This window comes from Lepisma saccharinum, chromosome 13 (genome assembly GCF_977018435.1).
Source record: "Lepisma saccharinum chromosome 13, izLepSacc3.1, whole genome shotgun sequence".
NCBI lineage: Eukaryota > Metazoa > Arthropoda > Insecta > Zygentoma > Lepismatidae > Lepisma > Lepisma saccharinum.
Window position 1 is genome coordinate 59,591,014 of NC_139241.1, and position 27,132 is coordinate 59,618,145.

Here is a 27,132-nt window from a genome sequence, read left to right on the forward strand (position 1 = left end):
GGACATTACAGTTATGTTATTTTAGTTCTGGTAAGGGGCTGGATCCCGTATAAAGTGAAGGGTGCAAAATAGCCTAAGTGACGCACACAAAATTTTAAATTCATATTCAATCATAGCCTTTAGTATAAAACAGAGATGTGATGGGGAGGGCCGGCCCCCGTGGCGGAGTGGTTAGCACATCGCGGCACGAGGGCAGGGAATCCTGAGGTCGATATTTGGTGGAAACACGTAGCGGCTCGGGATACCACTTTTGCCCAGGCTTTGCTCTTCTGCCACTTTGGCTAATCGCGAACATGAAAATCAGTGATGATATAATGACACTCAATTCCGAGATTCCTCTTAGCGCACTGTTCTAACCACTCCTCCACAGAGGCGACTGAAATTGTTGGAAGTGAATCAGTTTCACAAGTAGCAGGGCATTACAAAATCGCAATGAAAACAGGGCCAACCCTTCCAAAGTTGGTGAGATGATGAGAGACACTGTGTAAAATGTACTGTCCGAGAATCTCGTCTCATTGGAGTAACGATACCGATTTATGCTTTGAAATCGATAAGCGAACAAGACCTGACAGGTGTTTTTAACTTGAAATCAAATCACGAACAAGATATGCATTCTCATTCACGAGTTGAAACGATGTGCCAAGTCATCTTGTCTCACCACGATACTCGATCGAGTTGCTCTTCCGCTTCGTGCACATGTAAACCTTTTAATTTACACGTTCAATTTTATTTATCCAAGAAAACAAATCTGTTAACATGAGAATGAACAGAAGAAATAAGCTACTAGTTATTTTCCCATTAAGGAACAAACAAATTTTAAAATGCTATAATTTCTTATAAATTAGCATGCAGTAATTATATTTTATAATTTATTAATTAAATTTTAATATTTTAACTGCCTAACACGCTTTGTTGTATTTTATGCATCTTTTATACCTAATTACTTAGTATTGACAGCGAGGATGAATGAATTTTACGTACAGATAAGCTAATCGGGACTGGATCTACAGTTTAAAGTGGGATCCACCAGGTATCGTTACAAGGCAACGACGGAGGATGGATGGTGATTAGAGTAATTGACAAGAGGTTAAATACATATTATCACTCATCTCTGGGCTGGGGTTCGAACCCGGAACTTTCGGTGTCAATAGGCTTACTTTGAGGAGGGCGACACCACTTATCTGTCACTCCAAGATTATTTCAAGCTGGCCAACATAGAAACCAAGAAACAAAGAACATGCACCATGGAGTATGTTTTATTTATTTTATTCAGCCATCCTTTCATTCCTTGTTAAATCCTGGTAAGGAAATCGCTTCCTGTCTCGGATTCGATCCTCTGTGGAGGCACCTTGCCCAGTGATTTAGACCCCCAGTTTAAAATGTAGCTTCAATCCCGATTAGACTATCTGAGCATAAAGTGAACTTTAAACATTGTCTGACAAAATCGTTTTCATATGACGTGAAATATTTCATTAACATTAACGTGTAAATATTTTACTAATGAAAACAGCATTAAAGAATAAATATAGAAGTTTAATCATAAATCTCATCGTACATGATACTGCAAAAAAGCTTTTATTGAATGACTGCAGAATTAGGCACAACTACGTAAGATGGACATGGGTCATGTTCACGAGTGATATAAACAGCTGTTGGCCATCAGCGGTGAGCCTACGTGTTAAGGTGTTTTACTAGTAGAAAGCAACATTAAAAAAAAATACATACGTATAATTTGGCCCGCTTTATAGAAATTCGATCATACATTATGATATTGGCAGAAACTTATATTGAATGACTGTAGAACAACAAAAACATGGATATGGGATGGACATGGATAATGTTCAAGAGCGATATATATTTCTTAAACACAGCTGTTAGCCATCCGCGGAGAGCGAGCGGGTGGATCCTACTTTAAACTATAGATCCAGTCTGCTGGCGAGACTGCCGCCGCCGCGCCTTGTGTAAGAGAGCTCGCGACTCGCGAGCGAACGATGAGTGAGGAGAAGAGTCGCTAAGGCGAGCGAGTCGTTAAGGTGCTTAATGACTCTTCGTGCCGACTCGCGAGTCGTGAACGATGAGGGAGGAGAAGAGTCGCTAAGGTGCTTAATGACTCTTCGTGCCGACTCGCGAGTCGTGAACGAATGATGGGGAAAGAGTCGTGGGACTGTGCTGTGACTCTTCGTGCTGTTTCAAGAGTCGTGAACGAGCGATGCTCGTGGAAATGCAAGCATGTGTCGCAGCGCAGATCTGGAGCGCATTTTGTTGCGATATTAAAACCAGTGATCGAATGCAAAAAAGGAAGAATATGTAAATGCACGTTATTACTAATAAAAGGTTGATATAATTATATAGCATTTCTGTGTATGCTATCGTACTGCATAATTTGCATTATCCGCAGCATGAAATGTAAACTGAAACAAGATACAAATATAGAAAATCTCACTCATGAGGCAGAGTAATGAAAACAAGTATGTGTATAAAAAAAAGTATAAATTTTGTTTGTGTGTGTGTGTGTTTACTGTTTACACATATATGTATATCCACACACATACAGAATCGTATTTGTATTTTTCTTATTTTATGCCGCTTTTCTTCAAATTTTAAGTAATCGCGACGATGAGGATGATGCGCGATGATATAGATGAAGGGACACTCGTAAAGAATATCCTTGCCCATACCGGGACTAGATCCCGGGAACTTCTGTGGCAAGATCAAATGTCGATTACTTCAGAATCTTGGCCATCTAGTCGGCTACACGCACACACACATACACAAAAATGCAATACAATTTATTAATCTTGAAGGACGTACGTTGTGTTCGTTTACTTAAATACAATCATCTGCTTCAACACCACCTACCCCCTTCCCCCTCTTCAGGCATGTGTTTCGAGAAAAAGAAGCTTGGCGACTCTTTTGAACGACTCATTTGAACGACTCTTCTCAGTGAGCGAGCGCTCATGAGTCGACTCGCACAAATGAACGGCTTGAACCCATCACTAACTGAAATTCTTGCTGAAATTCACCGTGCGATCGTTCAGATACAGCGGTTTGTGTTTTTGAACGTGCGTACGCCATAACAGACGTATACTTTTAGCGTGTGCGTAATGGTAAATGTTATCTAGTTATTGTAAATTTAACCAAACGTTTTGTTTCTCTTCACTTAAATGTGTATAATTTTGTTTACGAGTACCATATTTCGTCTAACCAAATTTTTTTGTATTCTTAAACAAAATGCTTTAGTAATTACAAGTAACATTTGGTTATCGGAAACAAAAAGCATAACCAAACAACTCAACCAAACTTTTTTGGTAATTCCAAACAAACCAGTTTTTTCTGTGTACATACATTTCCACACATTAGAAGAACTTCAACCAACAACTTGCTGGCACCTCCGTGATTTCAAACAAATGAACGACGAGTGCAGAAATCACGTGATCAAGTCTACAACGATCTGTGCTCCGAGCTGTGGTCTTGATTGTTTGTGTACTTGACACTTCCGAACTGCACTAGGTGACGTCACTTCCGTCAAGACAATACTTCAAGTGTGTACTTATAACTTTCGGACCCAGCCATAGGTAATGTATAGGGGCTATTCACCAGATGTTTACATTTTTATCCGTGTTCGGCGCAGGCGGGGATGCTGCTTTTTTAAAAAAAAAATAGCATGAATTTCAGAGGTGTAAGGGTAAGGTATTACAGAAAAGGCGACAATAATTGCGTGGCTGTTGGTTGCAACATGAGGTCAGGAACGAATAGTTCGGTTTGCACCAGTCTCCGTTGTTTTCAGTACAGATTTACCGGCATACGAAGTAAGAAATGAACACTTGTTTTCATCAGTTGTGCGACGATAGCCTAGAAAGTGTTGGAACCAGTGGCGGAACTAAGCTCTCTCCAAGACATAAAATTATGGGGCTGTGTTGGAATACACTATTTCGGAAATTATCCATTTTACTTGCAATCGAAGTATTTCAATGTTATCAATTAAATATGCACACACATACATACATAGATATGTACATGGCACATATCTAGAAATATACAGGGTGGGCACAAAGTCCCGTGACCCCCACTAATATATGGGATGACGTATACCAATCCAGTATTTCACAGATCATATCCCTACATCTTAACTGTCACTAACTGTCCAAAGGGTCCCTATGAACCCCATCATTTTCTTAACACAGAATTATTCGTCGCCATGTTCTGTGTGACATCTTCCTCAACATTGCTGGAGTAACGTGTGTGAACGCTCTCCGCACAGCGTCTTTCAATTCTTCAATCGTATCATAACGGTCCTTGGCAACAATTTCCTTGATAAAACCCCGTAGTGCATTGTCACACGTTGTGAGGTCAGGCGTGCGTGGTGGCCAGTCAAGTGGAGCCGGTAAGGCAGGAGAGCCACGACCAATCCAACGTTGTGGAAAGACTTCATTGAGGTACTCGCGAACTCGAATGACAAAATGAGCGGGTGCACCATCTTGCTGCAACCAGCATGTCTGCCTAACCCCCATGTCTGTCAAGAGGGCCACAAACCAATTACGGAGCATGTTCAGATATTCATGCTGATTCACAACATTGTCCATAAAATAAGGACCACAAAGGCGTTTACTGTCCATGTGCGCCCATATCATGATATGAGGAGGGTTGTTCTCCAGTTCTTCGTAAAAATATGGGTTTTCGGTCGATATGGTCGTACCTTTATATCCAACTTCATGTGCTTACGCATTGTGGACCGGGGTATGCCCAGTTCCGCGGATCTCTTCCGCGTCGACTTCATTGGGGATCTTACCACGGATTCGGCTACTTCTCTGCACTGGTCCTGTCTGGTGGACGGTCTGCTACTTCGTGGTTTGTCCTTCACGTTACCGATGGTAAAAATCTTCTTTTCCCATCGCAGCAATGTGAATTTGGGAGGAGGGGCTCGTCGAAACCGCCGTTGGAAGTCTGTTCGCACATTCTCCAATGTTCGTTCAGTTCGTTTCCTTTCGTGGACCCAACAGCTGGCAATCAGGCGTTGTTCAATGGTGTAGTCACTTGTGTCAGCCATGATTACCACTTGCAACACGCAATATATACATGCATTAGCAACAAATAATAATAATAATAATAATTTAGCCATTGCAGTCACAATATGGAGGGGGGGTCACGGGACTTTGTGTCCACCCTGTATTTCAGGGGGTCCGAACCAAGTGTCTGATAATAATAATAATAATTTTTACTTTTTATGACATTATTATACGTATTATTTGATATAAGAATAAAATTATAACTGCACATATTCATTATAGCTTACAAAACATGTAGTGTAGATCGCCAAAATTAAAAATATTTATTGAATAACAAAAGAAGAATTTTAGATCCAGTTGACGAAAAGTAAAGTTCCTTGAAACCGCTGGTAGAAGATCAACATTGTCTCGTAGAACATTACTATTGTTTCATAAATCTTTATCGAAAAGCTCCGGGAACTTTCCAATTCTTCGAGGTACCTTTGGTTTTCCATATTTCTTAGAAATTTCAAGTGATCCCGTTTGTATCCGATCTTTTGTAACAAAATAAGCTCGAAGGCAGTCTGTATTCCACTTGGTCAACCCGGAAGTTAGTTTTTTGCCATCTATAATCGAATTGTCTGATCGATTATTATTTGTTTACTCGGATACTATTCGCGATTAAAATTACCACCTGAGCGCTAGTGTCGCTTCCAATATGGCCGCTCTATGTAGGATAAATCTTTGTTTACATTCAGTAGTAATACGTAATAGCAGCGTGTTGTCATTACTGATATGGAAGAGACGTTTAAAATACGCGATATTTTTAAATATTGCGAATGCGATGTGAATTCCTGGAACTATAACGAAGGTGAAGCTGTCCTGAGAGCGAAGCATTTAATTATGATAGGCAAAACTAACACGAAAATCGCAAAACTAACTAACTCCCTAGCCTTCTTAAACCCGAAGGTTCATGGCTGCAGCAAGACAGGCCTTCCATCTTTCCCTATCTTGAGCAAGTTCTATATACTCTTTTCCATCCCTACCGATTTCCCTTAGGTCCATCTCAACGTTGTCCCTCCATCTTCGTCTTGGTCTTCCTACAGGTCTCTTACCATCAGGTTTCCCAACAAGAATCCTGTAAACTCCTCTTTCCTCTCCCATTCGTGCCACATGGCCTGACCACCTAAGTCTTCTTGATTTAATTATTCTAATAATATCTGGACATGAATACAAATTATGTAGTTCTAAATTATGTAACCTTCTCCACTCACCTGTCTCCTCATCCCTTTTAGGTCCAAAGATTTTCCTAAGGATCTTATTTTCAAATACTCTCAATTTATGTTCCTCTTTCAATGTAAGGGACCAAGTTTCACATCCATATAATACTACAGGCAAAATTACTGTTTTGTATATTTTAACTTTTAGTTTCTTAGATATTAAACGAGAAGACAAAAGTTTATGAAGAGAGAAGTAACATGCATTTCCTGAATTAAGCCTACTTTTTATTTCCTCTTTAATATAATTTTCATTTGTTAATATTACTCCTAAGTATTTGAATTTGGAAACTGGTTCAAACGAGTTGTTATCAATAATTAGATTTTGATTATTACCTAACACATGGTTTCGGCCTGTAAGCATATATTTAGTTTTCTCTTTGTTAACTTCCAAACCTATCTCTTTAGCAGTTTTGAAAAATATCTTAGCATTATTCTTAATTGTATTCACATCATCCCCCAGTAAGTCTACATCATCTGCATATGCTAACAACTGAGTCACACCATTTAATTTTAGTCCTTCTTTAGTTTCTTTTACCTTCCTAACAGCATATTCTAAGGCAAAATTAAAGAGCAATGGAGATAATGCATCTCCTTGTTTTAACCCATCATGAATTGTAAATTTGTCAGACATATTAATACCCACACGAATTTTACTTTCTGTTTCACTGGTGCATATTTTTATCATACTAACAAGCTTCTTAGGTATTCCAAACTCTACTAATATATTATATAATTTATCTCTTTTGACTGAATCATATGCTTTTTTTTAAATCAATGAATAGCTGATGGACATTTTGATTATATTCCCACTTTTTTTCAAGTGTCTGTCTGATGTGAAAAATTTGATCTGTAGTTGATCTGTTACGTTTAAATCCACATTGATAATCACCTATAATTTCATTAGCATATGGGGTTAGTCTTGTTAAAAGAATGTTAGATAATATTTTATATGTTGTTGAGAGTAGAGAAATTCCACGGTAATTATTGCAGTTCATTTTATCACCTTTTTTAAACACAGGAACAATTATGGATTCTTTCCACTGTTGAGGGATTTCTTCTTTATTCCATATTAAACAAATTAATTTATGAATTTGACATATTAATGAATTTCCACCATATTTAATTAACTCAGCTGGTATTAAATCAATGCCAGGTGCTTTGTTATTCTTTAGCCTTTTAATAGCATCTTTAACTTCAGTCAAGTTAGGTTCTGGAACTAAAGGTTTTGCTGTGTGGACTTCATTTACTTCTGATTTATCTCCTACATGGACATTTAAAAGGTCATTAAAGTAGTTCTTCCATCTATTTAGAATATCGCTTGGGTCAGCTAGAAAATCACCGTCTTTATCTTTTATCAAGTTTACTTTAGGTTGCCACCCCTCTCTAAACTCATTTACACCTTTATATAAATCTCTGATATTTTTATTTTTGCTGTTTGTTTCAATTTCGTTAATTTTGCTTTTCAAGTAATCTCTTTTTTTACTTCTAAACGTGCGGTTAACTTCTCGCTTTATTCTATTATAATTGTTTAGATTTGTATCATCAGAGTTATTTAACCACCTAAGTCTAGCCTGATTTCTTATTTCTATTAGATTATGACATTCATTATCAAACCATGGCTTACTTTTTCTCGGTTTATGGTATCCTATACTTTCTTTAGCTGCTGATTCTATTGCATTACGTATGTGCTCCCAATTCTTATTTACGTCTGTTTCATTTATATTTTCATCATCATTTAAATCCTGCAAAACATCAAATCTATTTGACAGTTTAATTTGGTAATCTTTCTTAATTCTTTCATCAGTAAACTTTCCTGTATTAAATTTTAGAACCTTTAGATTTTGTTGCTTATGATTTATCACTGAGAGTCTTTCTCTTAATTTAGCAATTACTAAATAATGGTCACTGGCACAGTCAGCACCTCTATGTGTACGAACGTCAATTATACTAGTATGCCTTCTCTTATCAATGAGAATATGATCTATCTGATTATGAGTTTTACCATCTGGAGAAGACCAGGTATATTTATGGATATCTTTATGCTTAAATGTGGTACTTTTCACAATTAAATTCTTTGAGGTTGCAAAAGTAATCAATCTTATACCATTATCATTACTTAATTCATGAAGACTTTCTTTACCAATCGTGGGTTTAAATGTCTCTTCTTTGCCAATCTGTGCATTACAGTCACCTAACAGAATTTTCATATCATACTGAGAAAATTTATCAAAGACCTGTTCTAACTCTGTATAAAAATCATCTTTATCTTCCGTTGGTGCATGTATGTTTATTAAAATAATTTTACACCACCTACCCTGTAAAACTGCATATGATATCCTATCATTAATAAATTCTACTGTTTTAAGAGCCGAGATAATTCTATTATTTATGAAAAAGCCTGTTCCAAAATTATGATTTTCAGTACCACCATAGAAAAAAGTATAATTTTTAGTTTTACAATTCCCTTCTCCTGGCCACCTAACTTCCTGGACAGCTACTACATCTAATTTATACTTAATTATCTCATTAACTGTACACTGAAATGCCCCAGGCCGGTAAAGGCTCAGAACATTCCATGTGCCTAATTTAATATCCTTATTAAATCGCAGACGAAACTAATGTATACGCACTGGTTCTTCAAAGCAGTTTCATTTGCACCTCGGATGTAACTGGGGCTCTCAGAAATTATTTGAAAATAAAGCAATTCACCTGTATTGCAAAGCTTGAACAGGAGAAAAATGTAAACACGCCGTTGCAGTTCTTTCGCCAAAGAACCAGGCTGGTTTAATAGCAACACAGGATAATAATAATAACAATAACAACAATAATTTCATTGAGGCTACCTTCAGTCTTCACTGAAAATTGACTTACTGAATGAAACTGCAACATTAGCATGTCAATTTCCTTTATGATTACATACACTAATTAATTCTCAAACTACCGGTATTTTCATCTTCGCACTTAATCGACTTGCACCTGTTCTAAATTGCATAGCCTACATGCTACATTGTTTTCGAAGAAAAAATGTTATATTCATAAGGAAAAATTTAAAACTTACTTTCATGGTAATAAACTCATCTCTCGGAAAAATAAAGTGAATAGACTCGTGCGTTCTTCGTAATTTCCTTGCCGCATTTCAGTTATGCCAATCTTGTCAATCAGTTCTGTTTTCCCTGATTTATTTACAAATTTAATTTTGTTGATTCCACTGGGTGGAAATACATGTAAGCCTTTCACTTGTCCTGACACACAAAACGAATTGGAGGAAAAACTGAACATTAGACGTTACTTTTTCGCATGTTCCACATGCTTTGAACGGCTTCAACACAGCGAAGAGCAGCGAAGTGTCCTATAACTTGACAAGTTTAAAAACAAGACGCTGCAAATAGCTGTTGCGCATCTCGCAGCACATTTCCCCACTCGATTCTCCGCAGCGACGTTGGTTCGTAGTGTTGCAACCTGGAGGGAGCGGGATGGTCTGAGGTTTTTCAACGAAATTTGTATTGTTTTTTTCCTGGGCTGTTTTCTACCTGTCAGAGAACAGAAATTCAGTTCACCTTTCGCCAATGACTCTTTTCCTTCTTTTAAAACTTGGCCTCCCCGATGGGGCAGTGGTAGCGTCGTTGCCTTGTAATCAAGGGGTCCGGGTTCGATTCCCGGTGGAGGCACATAGTGGTTCGGATCCTACTTTAAACTGTAGGTCCAGTCTCGATTAGCCTTACTGTGCATAAAGTGGACTTAAAACAACAAATCAATCCAATCCAATTCTTTTAAAACTTAAGAAACCATCCATTTAGATACTCCCGTGGCGGCGCTTGTGGACTCGACAACATTTTACTTAAGTTTATGTAACTCCTCCTGATTTCGCAAATATGTTGCAACATTGTAAACAGTTTATCTGGCCTGTCCTCTAACGGGCTTTCCAGAGCAGATTGTGGATTTCGTTGGACCCGGCATGATTTGATTTTTGCATTTCAAAAATATGCAGCCAAGAGTAAAGAGCAAGAACATTTCAGTGCTTTAAAAAAGAACACAGGCAGGCATGTTATCAGATTTCAGCGTGACTGCAGATCAATTTTACTGGCTAATCGAGGATCTACTGCTTTATACAATCGGGCAAATGTTTCATTATCTCTGCAGATATTTGGTGTAGGAAGGTGAAACCAATTCTGTTATCCATAATTTTACCTCTGCTTTTCATTTCGCCAGAAAAATCATGCATGTTCCATAAAAAAAAATTAACTTCGTGTTGGATACAATAATTTCTGAATTTTCTGCGTTGTTCATATTCTATCATTTTGTGAGCCCCTGACGTGGGTACATTTCCATGCAGTAGATTTTCCATATTTTGTTTCGTGTTGAAAATATTTCAGGTCGCAAAGTTAGATGAGACACCCTGTATATACAGTGTGATTCAAAAAAATATGGAACCACCCACAAAATTTCTAGAAATCACTGCACAGTCTTTATTTTCAGCTCATTCCAAGAACGTCGAGCAAACAGAGCATCTTGGTTGAGTTGTTTAAACTTGGATACTGTTTTTTTAAGATTTAAGAGTTCTTTATGTATAGTGGTTCAGGTTTCTGTTATCTTTGTTTTTTTTTTATTAATAGTGTGAGTTGGTAATGAAAATGGAACTATGCAGTATCCACAATACCAAGTACCGGGTGGGAAATAACCTTTTGCTAGGGGTCCACAGTAAAAAGTAACAACAATTAAGAAATTATGGTAATACCAAATGTTTACTACGCCAATTGTGGTTACAAAAACAAAATTAAAAGTTAGTATGTCCGCCGTTTGCTTCTCTCACAGCACGAAGACGATCAGGGTAGGAGCTCAGAAGATTCGCAAACAGTCCGTATTCCATTCCATGTCACGGAGGACTTGTTCCAGATGTGCAAGGAGTGTTGGCCAGGAATAGCGGTCCGGTCCGCGTTCCACTATCATCAAGGACTCAACTGCGTCCTTCAGAATAGCCCCAAAGTGCTCCGCTGCATTCAGGTCCGGTGATGCACCCGGCCATTCAGAACTGCTGAAAAAGTCAATGGCACTTTGCCGAAGAAGGTATTGGTTTTAGCATTTGCCTTGAAGCAAGGGGCTTTGTCGTGAACTAACTTCTAATTTTGTTTTTGTAACCACAATTGTCGTAGTAAACCTTTGGTATTACCATAATTTCTTAATTGTTGTTACTTTTTCCTGCAGACCCCTAGCAAAAGGTTATTTCCCACCCTGTATACTGCATTCTTGATGCGTGTTACCCACTCCATCTGCCATCTTCGATTCAACCTCAAGTTTTCAAATGGGAATAGGACCAAGCATAGGCGCCGACTCCATGGGGCTTGGGGGGGGGGCTCGAGCCCCCCCCCCATGTTAATGATGTGGGGGCAGAGCCCCTCAAATAATTTTTCTATTTTGCTTCTCTTGTAAAGTTTACTCTGAATTGTGCAACATGAACTTCACTTTAAATACACATTTGAAATGTTCTAGACCATCAAATTTGGGGGGCTGAGACCGCTAAACCATCAACTTTGGGGGGCTATGAACGGAGACAGTAAAACACATGACTTATTACTATATACTAAGTATATAATTATGAGTATTGTTAACATTTTTACTAAAAAGAGTTTCAAAATAACGAGGTGATATGACAATTATACCAGTATGTTGTTTAGTGAATTCTGAACAATTTGAGGTCGTAAACACGACTTTCAGGCAATATTGATATGTACGATATTTAGTTATCCTCGAAATCTCTTCCTCTAGTCCAAAGAATAAGGGGAAAATAATTCTAAAGTCTTTGAGTTTATTTAACACGGCTTGCAGTAAAGTACGCAAGGAAAGCTTATGAAAAGTCTGTATTGCGAAAGCGGGAACGGCTATGATCAAAGGCATTATTGCTAAAGCACGGCGTGCTATGTGTTTATTTATTATTGCAAAATTAAATTTAAAAAGTAAAATATTGTAGCAAGAACAAAAAAGTAAAACTATTTGCCTGCGATTTGTGTTAGCATTTATGTAAATAATTAAATAAAACTGTTAAATATTCTAAATATTCGCTATTTTTTATGGGTACGTCAACACTAAGGTTCTTTGCACCCAGGGACGTAGCTAGGTTCATCAGTTCGGGGGGGGGCCCAAAACTTAAGATTATTTTCTATCAAACCATTAAAAACTAACAAACTATTAATATACCATATAGGCCTACATATATGTACAGTATGTGTGTGTGCTTTATTTATATATATATATATATATATATATTGTTGAAAGAGAACATTATATTCTCCTGTAGCCCCCTAAAATTTACGAATATAGACTCGCGAAATCCACGGCCATTATTCGGGAATCTAAATGCACAATAAACGCATTAACTTAATGGCATCTAGACAGTCTTTCAAAATCCATGTATTTGTCAGATGTGAGATACAAAGAACAATGGCATTAATCGTTACTCAGATTTGTAAATTTGCTCGAAGAAAATTGAGAAGTAGAGAAATCTCTCTTCCGTGGGTTTAGATATAAAAGGGTGCTGGAATCAGGTGTACAATTATGACAACGGTGCGAAAATGAAATGTTTGTGTAATGAGTTCAAGATAGGCATCCCATGTATTATTGTTTATACCAGAATCGAATCCGGCGGCCTTTATTGCAAGGCGACACCCTTAACCACTATTCTATGGGACATGCACGAACGAGTCTTTTGTGGCGTCGTACTGTTCACATTGGAGAATGATGACGATATATACGAAATTTTATGCTCACATCTAGTTTCTTAAAAGTAATCTTCTTTGCGCGTGCAAAACTGAATATATGATGGCAATAGAAACAACAAAATTCTCGTGCGCTCAAATTATTGCGCTCTAGTCTTTCAAGGTTCGATCCCTGGTAGAAACTCCAAAATTTCTGTGATGGCCTAACATCGTGAGGAAAATTGAGAAGCTACTTGAAATCAATATGTAAGCGAATTCCACTCTCAAAACTAGATGGGACTCGATGTGATGACCATGCGTCACCGAATGGAAAAACACTTCGGAGGCTTTGTCCTTCAAAATTAATTTTACTGAATAACTGTACTTTTCTTTAGAGGACCTAAACATGGCTTTTATGCACAGTACAATGTTGTTTTCTTTCACCCTACTATTATAGTTTTTAATTCAAAGGATTCCACTCCCGAAGCATGAGCATGACACACTACGAAACCAGAGGTCCAAGGTTCGGACCTTGGACAGGTGTGGATGCATCATGTCTCGCATCGCTATTCCTTCGGATCATCATTCAGTCTCATCGTCGCATTTAACACAAGAGGTAGAAAAGCGGCGTAAAATAACGAAACAGAAATTATTGATTGACTTGGTTCATTTTACTTCACTTTTCTGACACTTTTTGGCTAATCGTGAAGATGAGAATGAGTTAAGACTGACTTGATGAAAGGACCATCACAAAGAAGTCACATTCTCAGGCCGGGATTCGAACACGGGACATTCTGCTTCGTAGCGTAACCTGCTAACCACTCCAACACGGAATTGTCGGCCCAAATAGAAATGTAAATTAGAAAACGCCGTATTGAATTTGCAGGAACCGAGTTCACCAGCAAGGGAAAAAGATTTTCGCTCCCACTAGGATAGGCAAATAACAGAAAATGCTTGATAAGTAATTTGGCTCTCCGTATTTCATGATATTATTATGGAAGTAACTATTATTCGCTATATAACTCTGGGTTAATTTTATTTGTGTGCGTAGTGAACTTTCCCGCCTAAGCAGCAGCCACAGCGTCTGCATTTGCGGGTGGAGGCCAGAGTTGCTAAAGGTTCAGGAATTTTTAAATAAATTCAATTCCGGTTCAGGAGAGAAAATCAGCAAGTGTAAATGGGTTCTGGACCGTAATGAACCTTTTCATTTGTAAAGTTTTCAATTCGGTCCAGGAATATTCTTCCCAGATGAATTTCAATTCGGTCCAGGAACCTTATTTCTTGATGAATTTAAATACGGTCAAGGAACATTTTTTCCGTATCAGTTTAAATAGGGTCAAAGTTCCGTATTGAAATGAAACAATTCGCAACTTGGTACGAATTTAGATTGTGCGAGAGAATAGGTTCCGGTCCTATAATGGGATTAGAATGTATGCGTTCCCTAATCTTTAACAATCCCAGGGTTGTTATTGGTCCAGGTATTGTAAATAAATTCATTTCCCATCCGGGAGAGAAAATAAGAAAGTGTAAATGGGTTCTAGGCGTCAATTCGGTCCAGGAACCTTTTTTCGGTAAAATTTAAATACGGTCCAGGAACCTTGATTTGCGGCTGAATTTAAACACTATCCAAGAACCTTTTTTTTTCCAGGATCAATTAAAATTCGGTGCAGGATTTTTTTTCCGGATCAATTTAAATACGATCCAGTAACTTTTTTTAATGGAACAATACCCTACTAGGACCGAATTTAAATTGTGCGAGAAGAAAGGTTCCGATCCTGCAACGGAACTCAATAAAACCCATAGAACTTATGGGTAGATGGACCTTTGACAACCCTGGTGGAGGCTAAATGAAGAAAAATCACAAAATATGCAGAATTTTGAAACGTATTATTTCTAGAGCATGCACACTACTATAAAATGTTGACTACATACCTCGTTTCCTTCCTTAATTGAAATGTGACTTATTCTTCATCACATGTGAGATCAACCGCCCTGGGAGTCAAACGCGGTCTCCTGTGTGGTAGTTGGACACCAATTTAGAAAGTTAATGTGTTGGACATTTGGTTGATCGGTCGATACTACTTCACCTTTTTCGAGAGGAAAACAAGCTGGCATCTTCACACTCGAAATTTCACTTCGCCTACCCCCGTGGCGGAGTGGTTAGCACATTGTGCTACGATGCCAGGTGTGCCGGGTTCGAATTCCGGACTGATCATGGGTGTTTGTTGTGTCCATTGATGAATTTAATCGTATCATCACTCATCCCCATCTTCGCAATTAGCCAAATGTGGCAGAAGAGCGAAGTAAAATGAACCAAATCGATCGAAATTTCACTCGCAAAGCATGAAAATGAGATCTCAAGCACTCCGTGATACTACCGGAATCTCACGTTTACAGAAGCTAACTACGAAACAACTGCTTGGATCAAACTGTTCTTCGAACTAGCTGACAGTCATCAATTGTCGACCAATCAACACAGTAGGACAAAAAGAAGCAGATGTTTCTTGAAAATGAGTGGAAAGTTACCAAGGAAGGATATAAAGTAGGTACATTACAAAAGGCTTATTATGGCCTTTCCTTTCATTGCAGGTTATGAGCACAAGGGTTGAGTGTGGGAACCTGAAGGAACCGCGACATCTTTGTCATTCATCTCCCGCCAGAAAAGGGACAAACAGTAGAATTTTGTCTCTTGCAATTTGAAAAGCCTATGTCCATGCTGAACCATAAAGTAATTAACCCAGAAAGTCCTAGCTACCTGCAGTGCGTTTCGGCGCGGCCGATAACCAGAGCCAGATGAAGAGAAGATTTTGTGGGTAGGGGTGACCTGTCTTAGGCCCCCTGGTGTGCATGAAGCGAAAGCGTGTTTTCAAAAGGTCCCCGACTTCCCAGAAAGGGACGACCCATAAAATCACTGCGTTTCCTACCAATGCATCCGTTTGTGTTCAACCAAAGTGTATGTCACCGTAGGATCCGAGCGCTTCGAGTTCTGTCGGTTGCGGGACTTCTTGAGTCTCTTGTCAACATGGTGCCAATCAGAGTTTCTTTCTGCCAAGGTCGTTGCACCTATGAATCGGCTCTTCAGCTTGAGTGGCAAAAGAAATGTTGTACGGAGGAAAGTTGCACCGGAAAAATTACCTTCTTAAATACGATGAAACCTGTAAAACATCCACAGATATTTATTCGGGGGTGATCCCTTTGACAAAACATCAATATTCTCAAAATTATTCGAACGGACTGTGTAAAACATTGCAATACTCCAAAAACTGAACCTGCTCTGCAACACAAGGAAAATGCCTCATTTAGCAATCAATGTGCCTTTGTTAAGTTGGTAAGTTCAGTATGTCACTACATTTTAAATAATGCTGATGGAAAAAAATAATAAAATTTGTTAAATGACAACGACTCCTTACCACAAGAATATAATTATTCTTTACGGATATCCCCTATAACGGTTGGGGGTTCGACGTGCTGACCCCACGTCACCCCATTACTGGTTAAAGATCTCCACACCTCTAAAATTTTAGGTAGGATTGTGGGAAGGACTGGCAGTCGGGAGATAGACCAAGGCCCTTCCAGGGCTGTCGAACCAGATGCTTAAATATATGTGTAACCTCACATGTGTTTCCAGTGACTTATTGCAGGGGTTTGTTATTGTACTTGAATCAACAAAATAAGCTTACTGTGTGAGGCAGATTCATACGAACAAAAAATACCCAAAATAATAACAATAATAATAATAATTTACTTCAAAATTACAAAAATGTATTTACTTGTTCTTGTTTAAATTTTCGATTCTTCGAAAAGTTTGTTAAGGAGTTGAGTTGAGTTTGTGTTTTTAGTCCAATTTATGCACAGTAAGGCTAATCGGGACTGGACCTACAGTTTAAAGTAAGATCCGGACCACTGTGTACCTCCACCCATGTGTCGAACCCGGGACCCCCCGATTACAAGGCAACAACGCTATCACTGCGCAATCGGGGAGGCATAGTTTGTTAAGGAGGATTCTCAAAATCGGTCTTCACGATATCGAGAAAAATATGCTACTCGAGAAATCGTACAGTTTGTGAAGATAATTACTTTTAACACGTTGCGTGTTTTAGACTGTTTCAATAGTAGAATAGATATTTGGTGCGAATAATACTACTTACCTGGAGATATGAGGCATCCTGCCACCATTATACTTATTTAGCGTGTATTGTGCTCTGATTCGGGACCAGTTGTAACTGTTTGCATATATGTGGTTTACCGCTGCACAAGCGGTCGTTCTTCAATCTACTCAAGCTCAAAACATTGTTTGGACGCAACGGCAACACTCAACGCCCAACCCTGCCTGTTGTTGACCTGCGACTGCTAGGGGTGGAAAGACAGCTCCCTCAAAATTTCGAGAAACAACGAAGTTCTAGGTTCCTACACTGACATCCACTATGGCTAGAACCAGGAAAACGAGAAAGAAATGTGGTTTTGGGTTCGTGCCACTGAAATTAAGAACAGTGTTTCTAACTGAAAGAAAAAGTTACTGAAAAACTATTTTGCAATATTTGTCATGAAAGTAAAATTTTCAGCAAATGTAGAACAGTTTGCCGGCGCCACGTGAACGTTTCGGGCGGCAAGTGACCCCCGTACCCCCCCCCCTAACGACGTCCCTGTTTGCACCCGTCCCATGTCCTTTATTTACAAGTCTGTTGCGGACATTAAAATACACCCATGCCCTCGCCGGGACTCGAACCCGAGACTCACCGGATCAAAGCGAGTTGAGGCAACCACCAAACACGCTCGGCTACCGAGGACTGCATAAAAATTGTTATGTTGGCCTCTTAATGTAAATACATAGCCTACTTTTAAATAAAAATGTTAATTGTTATCTAAAAAACAAATGAGCAGACACACGTTTTTCATGTTACATTTCATTTGCATGAGGAATATAATAGCTGCTTAAAAACTGCTATACGAAGACGTAATTTTTATTTTTAAAAAGAGAGGGATCAGTGATCAGAGCTCCCCCCTCAATATTTTTGACAAGTCGGCGCCCCTGGGACCAAGTAACATATCAGAATCATGTGAAATTTTCTGCCAAATTGAATGGTGAAATCCATTCTAAGCATGGCCGTAGGCAGGAAAAAAATTCGGGGGGGGTTCATTCATAATTGTTCCCATTGGCGTCGCCAGAAATTTGAATAATAGAAATAATAACAATAATTGTACAATAATAATTAAAATTTCATAATAATAAAACAATTTTATTCCATAATTATAATACTAATAATAATAATTATTATATTATTGTTATATCCTTGAGGGAGCTTACTCAATCCAGCAGATGAGTGAATATCCAGCACAAGATTCTTTTTGTTTTTTTTTACGTTTCATACAGTGTGTACTGAAATGCACAATTATTGTACTTCATCATTAAACTTTAGATACCTTCAAGAGAAAAGCTTTAAAAGTTAGATGGAAATTTTAGTCGCGGGTGGGCTACGATTCTGAGAATAAATCCTGTTTCACTCAAGTTTCAGAATTCCAAATGTATGAAAATTCTAGCTCGATCGTTTCAACATTGTCTCCATGTATTTTTGTGATGCTTCGAAAAAAAAAAATTGAAAATTTGTTACAGATTTTGGTTTCTGAACTTCCATTAATCCAACATGTCAGAAGTTTCGGGGGTGGTTTGAACCCTAGAAACCCCCCCTCTAAATACGGCCATGATTCTAAGATATCTTGAATCGTTTTCAAGTTATTCCATGTTAAGGATAAATAATGCCGTTGTTAATTGCATGGTATTCATCAATGTATTTTCCTTGTTATGCAGAAGAGCTCGCTTTTGACACTATCTGTACTTCTAATACAATAAGTAGCCTAGAGGCACATATTTTTGGTAAATAGGAAAAGCAAAATTTCGTTACAAAAACTCAGTCAATTTCAGGTTCAAAAGCGGTAAATAAAATAAAATTTTGCTGTTATAGCAGTGAAAAAGTAGCATATAAAATGACATTTTGGTTTTAAAAAATTTGAATATAATCCCAGATTTGATTTAAAAACTGCACTTCCTACACAAAAATAAACCTATCCCTTCTAATAGGACATTTATGTCGTTACCAGAATATTATATCTCTTCCTGTATAATATTTTCAATAGAATTAATTAATTTTCTGTGAATTGCATAACTCTCAGGATAATTCTGACTTCAGAAAATATCGCATCGGTAAATAAACTCTAAATTTCGTGTTTCACATTTTGCAGTTCATTTCGCATTATTTCGTGACCAAACATGGTAGGAAAATGGACCTCACACCTTTCAGAAACATGAAAAATTAACATTACAATGTGTTATTTCACATTGCTTTAGTCAAAAACGAAATATGCATGCCTCTAACAACAAGGATGTTGAACTGTTTACATAAGTATCACAATCATTTATGTTCTCTTTAGTGAATGTTTCATCAGTAAAACACACATTTAAAACAACACAACAAAGCATGTTTCCTCCTAGCACATAAATCTGTACTTCTAAATTTATAAAGGTAATGCTAACCATTAACAACTACTCATGTAATTCCAGTAATGTGTTATCTGCATTACATTACCTGCAAACTCTGAGCATGTATTATTTTTGGAACACAATTTTCCTCCTTGCAGATATGGGACTTGAAAGAATACACAGAATTGCACAACTTGTCTGCGATTAAGTCTTCAATCCGTGGTCAGCAAGTGATATTCTTTTACTACTCAAATGTGGTGCAGAAGCTCATGGTGCAGACATCAGATGACCTTTTTTACATGAGTGTCGGGAAGATGGTTGGAGACGACGAGATCTTTGGTGCACACCGAGGTCCAATCATCGGACTTGGTTACAATGGAGTATTCAACTACATAATCACATGCTCGGAAGACCAAATCAAAGTGTGGGATATTTGCACTGGAAACAAAGTTAACGAGTTTAAGACACAAAAGTCGGATCCCACAAAATCCACCGACGAGGTGGTTTTTGTCAAACATTACAAGGAGGTTGACGGAAGCATAGTTTCTACCAAAGTAAATGCTGACGCGGAACTTGTGAAACGCATTACCACGCATACAGGCACAGAGCATCATGTTGATAAAAATAAGGTGGCATTACGTAAAACTGAATGTCCTGATTCTCACCACTGTGGACCGATCACCTGCCTCTATGTGGAAAATGATGGGGAAAGGCTGCTAACAGGCCACCAGAAAGGCATTGTCAAAGAATGGAACTTCTCGAACGGCATGTGCTTGAAGAGTATGTACCATTGCCGGACTCGTGCCACGGAATATGCTGCTGTTCGCTATGCCAAATTCCACAAAAAAAGCAATATTCTTGCTGTCGGTTGGGACCGGAAAATCAACATCTTCAGCTGCCGGCCGCAGGTCAAGGCCGAAGAGCCCGAGGTTGTATGGCCTGGAGACATCCATGGCCACAAAGAAGATGTATGGGCCATTGCGAGCTGCGAAGATCCAGAAATTATAGCAACAGCTAGTTTTGATGGTACTATCATCCTTTGGAACTTTTCGTCTGGACATATAGACAGAAGGCTGTCGCCACCTGATTTCAAGTATGTTGAATGTACAAATAACTGTAGTTTTGATCCGTCATTGTAAGTTTTAATCTCCAGTTGTAGTTTAAATAAGCAAGATTAATACCAAAGTATGTAGTTTGTGGGATATCTATAGTGTATATAACCCGTGGTGTAGGCCAGGGTCTGCCTACAGACTGCCGGCCTCACTCCTAGCACGGGTGGCAGATCATCCAACCAGTTATGGGGTGGCATGTGGTCAGCACAACGAACCCCCAATCATTGATGTAGGTTATACTACTCATTCGTAGCTCCATAATTTCCTCATGATGGTGAGTGGTAACTGGTCCCAGAAAAGTTATGCTTCCTCCAGGAGACTGGAAGATGAACACGCACACGTCCTGCAGCCAGAGCCCAAAGCCCAAATGCCTTAGACCACATGGCCATGGTGCAGGACCTATAGTACAGGGTGTTCAGTCTTCAGGTAAACAAAAAGAACATGCTATAACTTTCGAACGAATTGATAGAAATGTGCAAGCAAATACTCATTCGATAGGAAATATCTTCAAGATTTTATAGCCAACATGGCAACACTGCAACTGCCATGCTGCACGCTGCATGATGGGAAATCGCAAAATCGTTAGGTATCGGAGCATGCTTGCTTGCTTTGTTATTCATGATGTTATTCATGATTCACTTGCCTCAGCGGAAAGTGGTGCTTGCTTCGGCTAGCTGAATTGAAATCCGTTACAAGTGTTCAGCGGTGTGGCAGAATGGAATGGAATGTGGATCCTCCCACACGCAAAACCATTTACGAGTGGGACAAGACTCTAAAGGAAACCAGCAGTTTGCTGTCTCAGGCAGGGAAGTATCCAAAGAAGCTCGTAACTGAAGGGACTGTTGAATGTGTGCGGGACTCGTTCTGCAGGAGTCCAGGGAAGTCGGTAAGACAGGCAAGTAGAGAACTAGGGATTCCTCGCTCAACAGTACACGATATTGTCCACAAACGTCTATGTTTGCGTGCGTACAAAGTGCAACTGCTTCCACACCTGACTTCGCTGTGACAACGCTGACCCAGATTGAAGAAGATGAAAATTTTCTTGATAAGATATGTTGTTTAGTGATGAGTCCACCTTCCATGTTTGTGGTAAGTTAAATCGGTATGATTGTCGTGTGTGGGGTAGTGAGAATCCTTACCAGCTGATAGAATATAAAAGGGATACACCGAAAATTAATGTCTGGTTAGGACTGCATAAGAATGGCGTGGTAGGACCTTTTTTTTCCATAGAGCCTACAGTGACTGGCCAGGTCTACCTAGACATGTTGGAGAACTTTGTACTTCCTCAGATACCTCCTGATTTTCTTTTCCAGCAGGATGGGGCCCCTCCTCACTATCACAGAGACGTCACAGCATTGCTCAATCAGACATTTCCGGAACAGTGGATTGGACGAGGTGGGCCGATACCTTGGCCCCCAAGATCACCAGATTTGACGCCATTAGACTTTTTTTGCTTGGGGATTCATTAAGAACAGTGTGTACCAAACAAAAATTCGAAATGTGGCAGATTTGAGAGAACATATCAATAATGCTGTTCAGCTTATAATGCCCCAAATGCTTGTCAATGTGTGGCAAAAGGTAGATTATCGTTTTGATATCTGTAGAGCTACAAATGGTGCTCATATTGAGATTTATTGACACATGAACACTTTCAGCTATTCTTCTACAATTATGAACAGTTCATACATAGTTTCCATTCATTATTTGTAACTTGTAACATGAAAATCATTTCATTCATAACATGGCTGCTTAAGAAATTCTGCTCTTTTCATTTGTATACCTAATGATTTTTGCAATTTCCCATAATGCAGCCTGGCAGTTGCAGTGTTGCCATGTTGGCTATAAAATCTTGATGATATTTACTATCGAATGAGTATTTGCTTGCACATTTCTATCAATTCGTTTGAAAGTTATAGCATGTTCTTTTTGTTTGCCTGAAGCCCGGACACCCATATATATATATATATATATATATATATATATATATATATATATATATATATATATATATGCACTCTGCAGTAAAATGTAACCTGTGCTCTTTTAAATTCGTTTCATGTTGTTTTCAGCCTGAAAACATACATTTATAGGTCCATTTTGCATAACCTTGCCTAAAATATTTTATTTCTAAATTTATTTTCTTACACCACATTTATTCATATCCTAGGCTTTCTGTAGCCATAGCTGCAGTATTTGTTTTTAAGTGTGCATGCTAAACTATCATACATCAAATGCCATTTTGTAGCTTGTCAGTTGAAATCGACGTTCTAGAGAAAAGAAGGCTATCTATCACCACAGTGAATGGAGGCTACACATGTTTTAAGCGAAATGGTCTAAACCACTTGTGAATGCAGGATTTCTTCGGAGGGAGCTGGACTTGAAAAGGTGGATATTACCTAGCTGCATTCTAGAGGTGGGCAGGATCCACAATAAAATATTTTGTGATTAGCATTTTTAAACTTTGCTTTAAAAATTGTTCAAAGACAAAAATGGTAATCAGATTTGGAAATCATTTGAAGGGGATTTTGCATTTATTGATTTCGTTTATCCTGAGTTCTTTGCTGCTTGCATTGATTTTTTTTCCTCAAAATTTTGAGAGGCGTTGTAGCCCCATCAGCTCCCTCCCCCTTCCAGGATACACCAGAGGTCTAAACCCTTGAATTCTTCAGATATTGTGCATTGGCTACCAGTGAAGTGTAAAAACTTCTTTTTCACAATGAAAGTAAATTTCATTAGACATTAGAACAACATTTACTAAAAAAAATAAGAAAAATGTTATTGATTGATTACTATGACAAATCACCGAATGTGAAACAGAAAATTGCAATTATATGTTCATGTTCATTACCTAGTTTGGTGTCTATTTGCATCATAATGCCTATTTCCTTGCCTCTTTTAGAAGTTTGTTGCCCATAAATCCACTAGTAAATAATTATAACTAAATTAGTTTTCAATTGAATATCTTGAAAAATACCCAGTGACAAAGATATCTATTTCTCAAGCCCTGGTCCTCAAAGGAGTGTTATTGTATGGTTGTGCTGTATTCTTGCAAGTAGGTTATAACTTTTTCCAAATACAGCTTAGATTGCTAAGACTTTATATTTACATGTTACGTAAGCACATGCGAATTTACATAGATTTCTTGTTTCATTACAGAAGTGACCTCTATTCAGACTCTGCAAAGGTGACGTCACTGCTGTTCTACAAAGTGAAAGAACACAACCAAAAGGAGGATGTGCTGTTATTTGCTGCAGGCCCAAACAATATGCTTCATGCATGGGATGTAAGTTGTTCAGAATTTTGTGCTTTACCATGGGTTGTCTCTGCATTCTTGTAAACACATTTTACACTTCCTCTGGTATCATCTGTGCACATGGCCGTATTTAGAGGGGGGGTCCTAGGGTTCAACCCCCCCCCCCCCCGAAAGTTCTCACATGTTGGATTAATGGAAGTCCCGAAACTAAAATATGTAACTCATTTTCAAAAATATATTCGAAGTTTCACAGAAATACAATGAAACAATGTTAAATCTAGAATTTTCATACATTTGGAATTCTGAAACTTGAGCGAAACAGTATTTTCTCTCGGAATTGCAGCCCACCCGTGTGACCCCCTCCAATTTCACTTCTGATGTCCTCTTTCCAGTATTATTACTGGGTCAGACTGAAAATTCCCTTCCAACTTTTAAATTCCCAATCCGATAAAGTTGAAAATCCCCCTTGATAGGAGTTGAAACCTCGGATCCTCAGTTTTGTGGCGCGATTGAGGTTACTATACATGCGCCGTTTTTAAAAATAATAAGTGGTTACATAGTTTACAAAATACCAAAAAATAATTTTTAAGGTCAAACAACAAAAACTTTAAGACTGAAATTTCCATCTAACGTTTAAAGCTTTGTCTTGAAGGTATTTAAAATTTAATAACAAAGTATAATAATTGTGCATTTCAGTACACACTGTATGCTGTGTGAAACGTAAAAAAACAAATTTAAAAGAAACTTGTGCTGGATATTCACTCATCTGCTGGACAGAGTAAGCCTCCTCAAGGATATAACAACAGCAATAATAATTATTTTGGAATAAAATTGGTTTATAATTATGATTTTTGTTATTATTTATATTATTCAAATTTCTGGCGACGCCCATGAGAACAATTATGAATGAATCCCCCCCGAAAAATTTTCCTGCCTACGGCCATGACTGTGCATCCCTTGACTGCATCGTTAGCAAATTAAGGTGTTTTTCACTACATGTGCTTCTTAATTATGCCCCAAATAGATGAAGGATGGAGAACAATATGTCTTGTGTAGCTAGGGTGACAAACTTTCGACCATGAATTGAAGATAGATTTTCAACTTTCAGCATTGAATTAATGGGAGATTTAGTCATAACAAATTTTGCATGTTTTTAGCAGCGTGGCATCACTCCAGCAAATGTTCATGGAATGAATAATATTAAATAAAATAATTTATTTATATTTTATACAATATACAGTTCACAATAATAAAAAAAATACAAATGGTTTTGTTCCTTAGTTCAAATTTATACATACAGGGTGGCCCAAAAGTCAGTTTACCCTAGGAGAGAACAAAATTATGATACTTGTAGTAAGGAAATGTGTATTTATTGCTGGAGAAAGGTAAGAGAACACAATCTACCGTACATGCTCAACATGTTAAATTATCTGTACTGTTGCAGATCATTTGGAAGAAACGTCTGTTCCCGTATAGAGGAAAGGTCAATCCATGGGGAAAGGTAAAGGACTGCTTCCTTTCCTGCATGGTGCAAGCCCAGAGAGTTGACCTTCTTGCAGGAGGAAGCAATGGCGGCCATGTCCTGCTGTTTGACATGAAGCCCATCTGTACAGGAGGCCTGCCGACTGTCACAAAGATGTGGAAAGCTCATAGAGTGGGAGTTCGAGTCATCGATATTATTGAGATCCACCGCATGGTTGTCACTGGTTCAAACGATGGATGCGTTACCATTTGGACCTACAATGGTAAAGTAGTTCTTGAATCTTCTTCTTCTTCTTCTTGAGGCGCTACAACTTCATGTATTGAAAGTTTTGGCCTTCTCAACAACATCTCTCCATTTTTTCCTATCCCGGATGCTCTTCGTCCAATTCTTTACTTTCATGTCTTTCAGATCTTGAATTATTTCATCTTCCCACCGTTTCTTTGGCCTTCCTATGGCTCGTGTCCCAAGTGGTTTCCATTTATATATTTCTCTTACTAGTCTTTCATCAGACATTCTATTTACGTGCCCAAACCATCTTAGTCTTTGTGATTTTATGAAATTTATGATATTTTCATTCCTGATTAACTTGTTGAGTTCTTCGTTGGTTTGTATTCTCCAATTTCCATCAGGTTCTTTTAGAGGGCCATAAATTCTTCTTAAGATTTTCCTTTCAAATATTGAGAGTTTCTGTTTACATGAGTCTTTGAGGGTCCAAGTTTCGCATGCATATGTGGTTATGGGTCTTATTATGCTATAATAAAGTCTCAGTTTCGCAGATTTAGATATTAGTTTACTCTTAAATAGGGCTAAGTTGGCGAAATATGCTTTATTACCTAGAATAATTCTCTCTCTAATTTCTTCTTCAATTGTGTTGTCGCCATTAACAACTGATCCAAGATATTTGAAAGATCTCACTTCTTCTACTCTCTCGTCGTTTATAATTAGGTCTTGTAATCTGCTTTTACCTTTTACACATCTGAGATATTTAGTTTTCTGCATATTAGTTACGAGCCCCATGTTCAAAGCTTCACTTTTTAGTTCTTCAAATATTTCTATTAATGTCTTTTTCGTCCTTGCTGTTATAAGGATGTCATCGGCATATGCAATACATTGTTTTAATCTTGTTGATATGTTTCCTCTCAATTTCATCTTTTTCAATACAGAGTCTATCACTATACTAAACAGCGTTGCAGATAAGGGATCACCTTGCTTGACTCCACCTTCTATTTCGAATTCTTCACTCATTTCCCTGTTAATTTTGACTCTTCCTTTATTGTTGGTTAAGGTTAACATAATTAGTCTGATTAGTTTAGATGGTACTTCATATGATTTTAAAACATCTATTACTTTGTTCCTGTGCACCGAGTCAAATGCATGGGTAAAATCTATAAACAAGTTGTAGAGTCCAATATTAAATTCATAGCTTTTTTCAAAAATCTGTCTTACTATGAATATATTATCTATAGTTGATCTGTTGGCTCGGAATCCCATTTGATATTCGTCAAGTTTGTATTCAGTGCATTCCAATAGCCTTTTATTTAGTATTATAGCAAGTATTTTATATGCAATGTTTAGGAGTGTAATTGGCCTGTAATTATCACAATTTAATCTATCTCCCTTTTTGAAAATTGGGCACACTATACCTTCATTCCATTGAGTTGGTAACTTTTCATCATTCCATACACTTAATATCAACTTGTGCAACTTCTGTTTCAATGTTCTTCCTCCATTTTTAATTAATTCTGGAGGGATGTTGTCTGATCCGGCAGCTTTATTTGTTTTTAGATTTTGTATTATGTGTGTTATTTCGTTCCACGATGGAGGATGTAGTTCTTGTTGATTATTGTCATTCTGT

General features: G+C 38.0%; 1 protein-coding gene across 1 annotated transcript in view; it reads left to right on the forward strand.

The window, feature by feature from the left end:
• The window catches only part of LOC145997326 (WD repeat-containing protein on Y chromosome-like), a 151,710-nt gene that overhangs the window by 115,609 nt on the left and 8,969 nt on the right, over positions 1-27,132 (forward strand). The window contains exons 9-11 of the mRNA XM_083134243.1: positions 19,588-20,522; positions 23,698-23,824; positions 25,239-25,539. Coding sequence (XP_082990369.1) covers positions 19,588-20,522; positions 23,698-23,824; positions 25,239-25,539 — 1,363 coding nt within the window. The remainder of the gene's footprint in view (positions 1-19,587; positions 20,523-23,697; positions 23,825-25,238; positions 25,540-27,132) is intronic.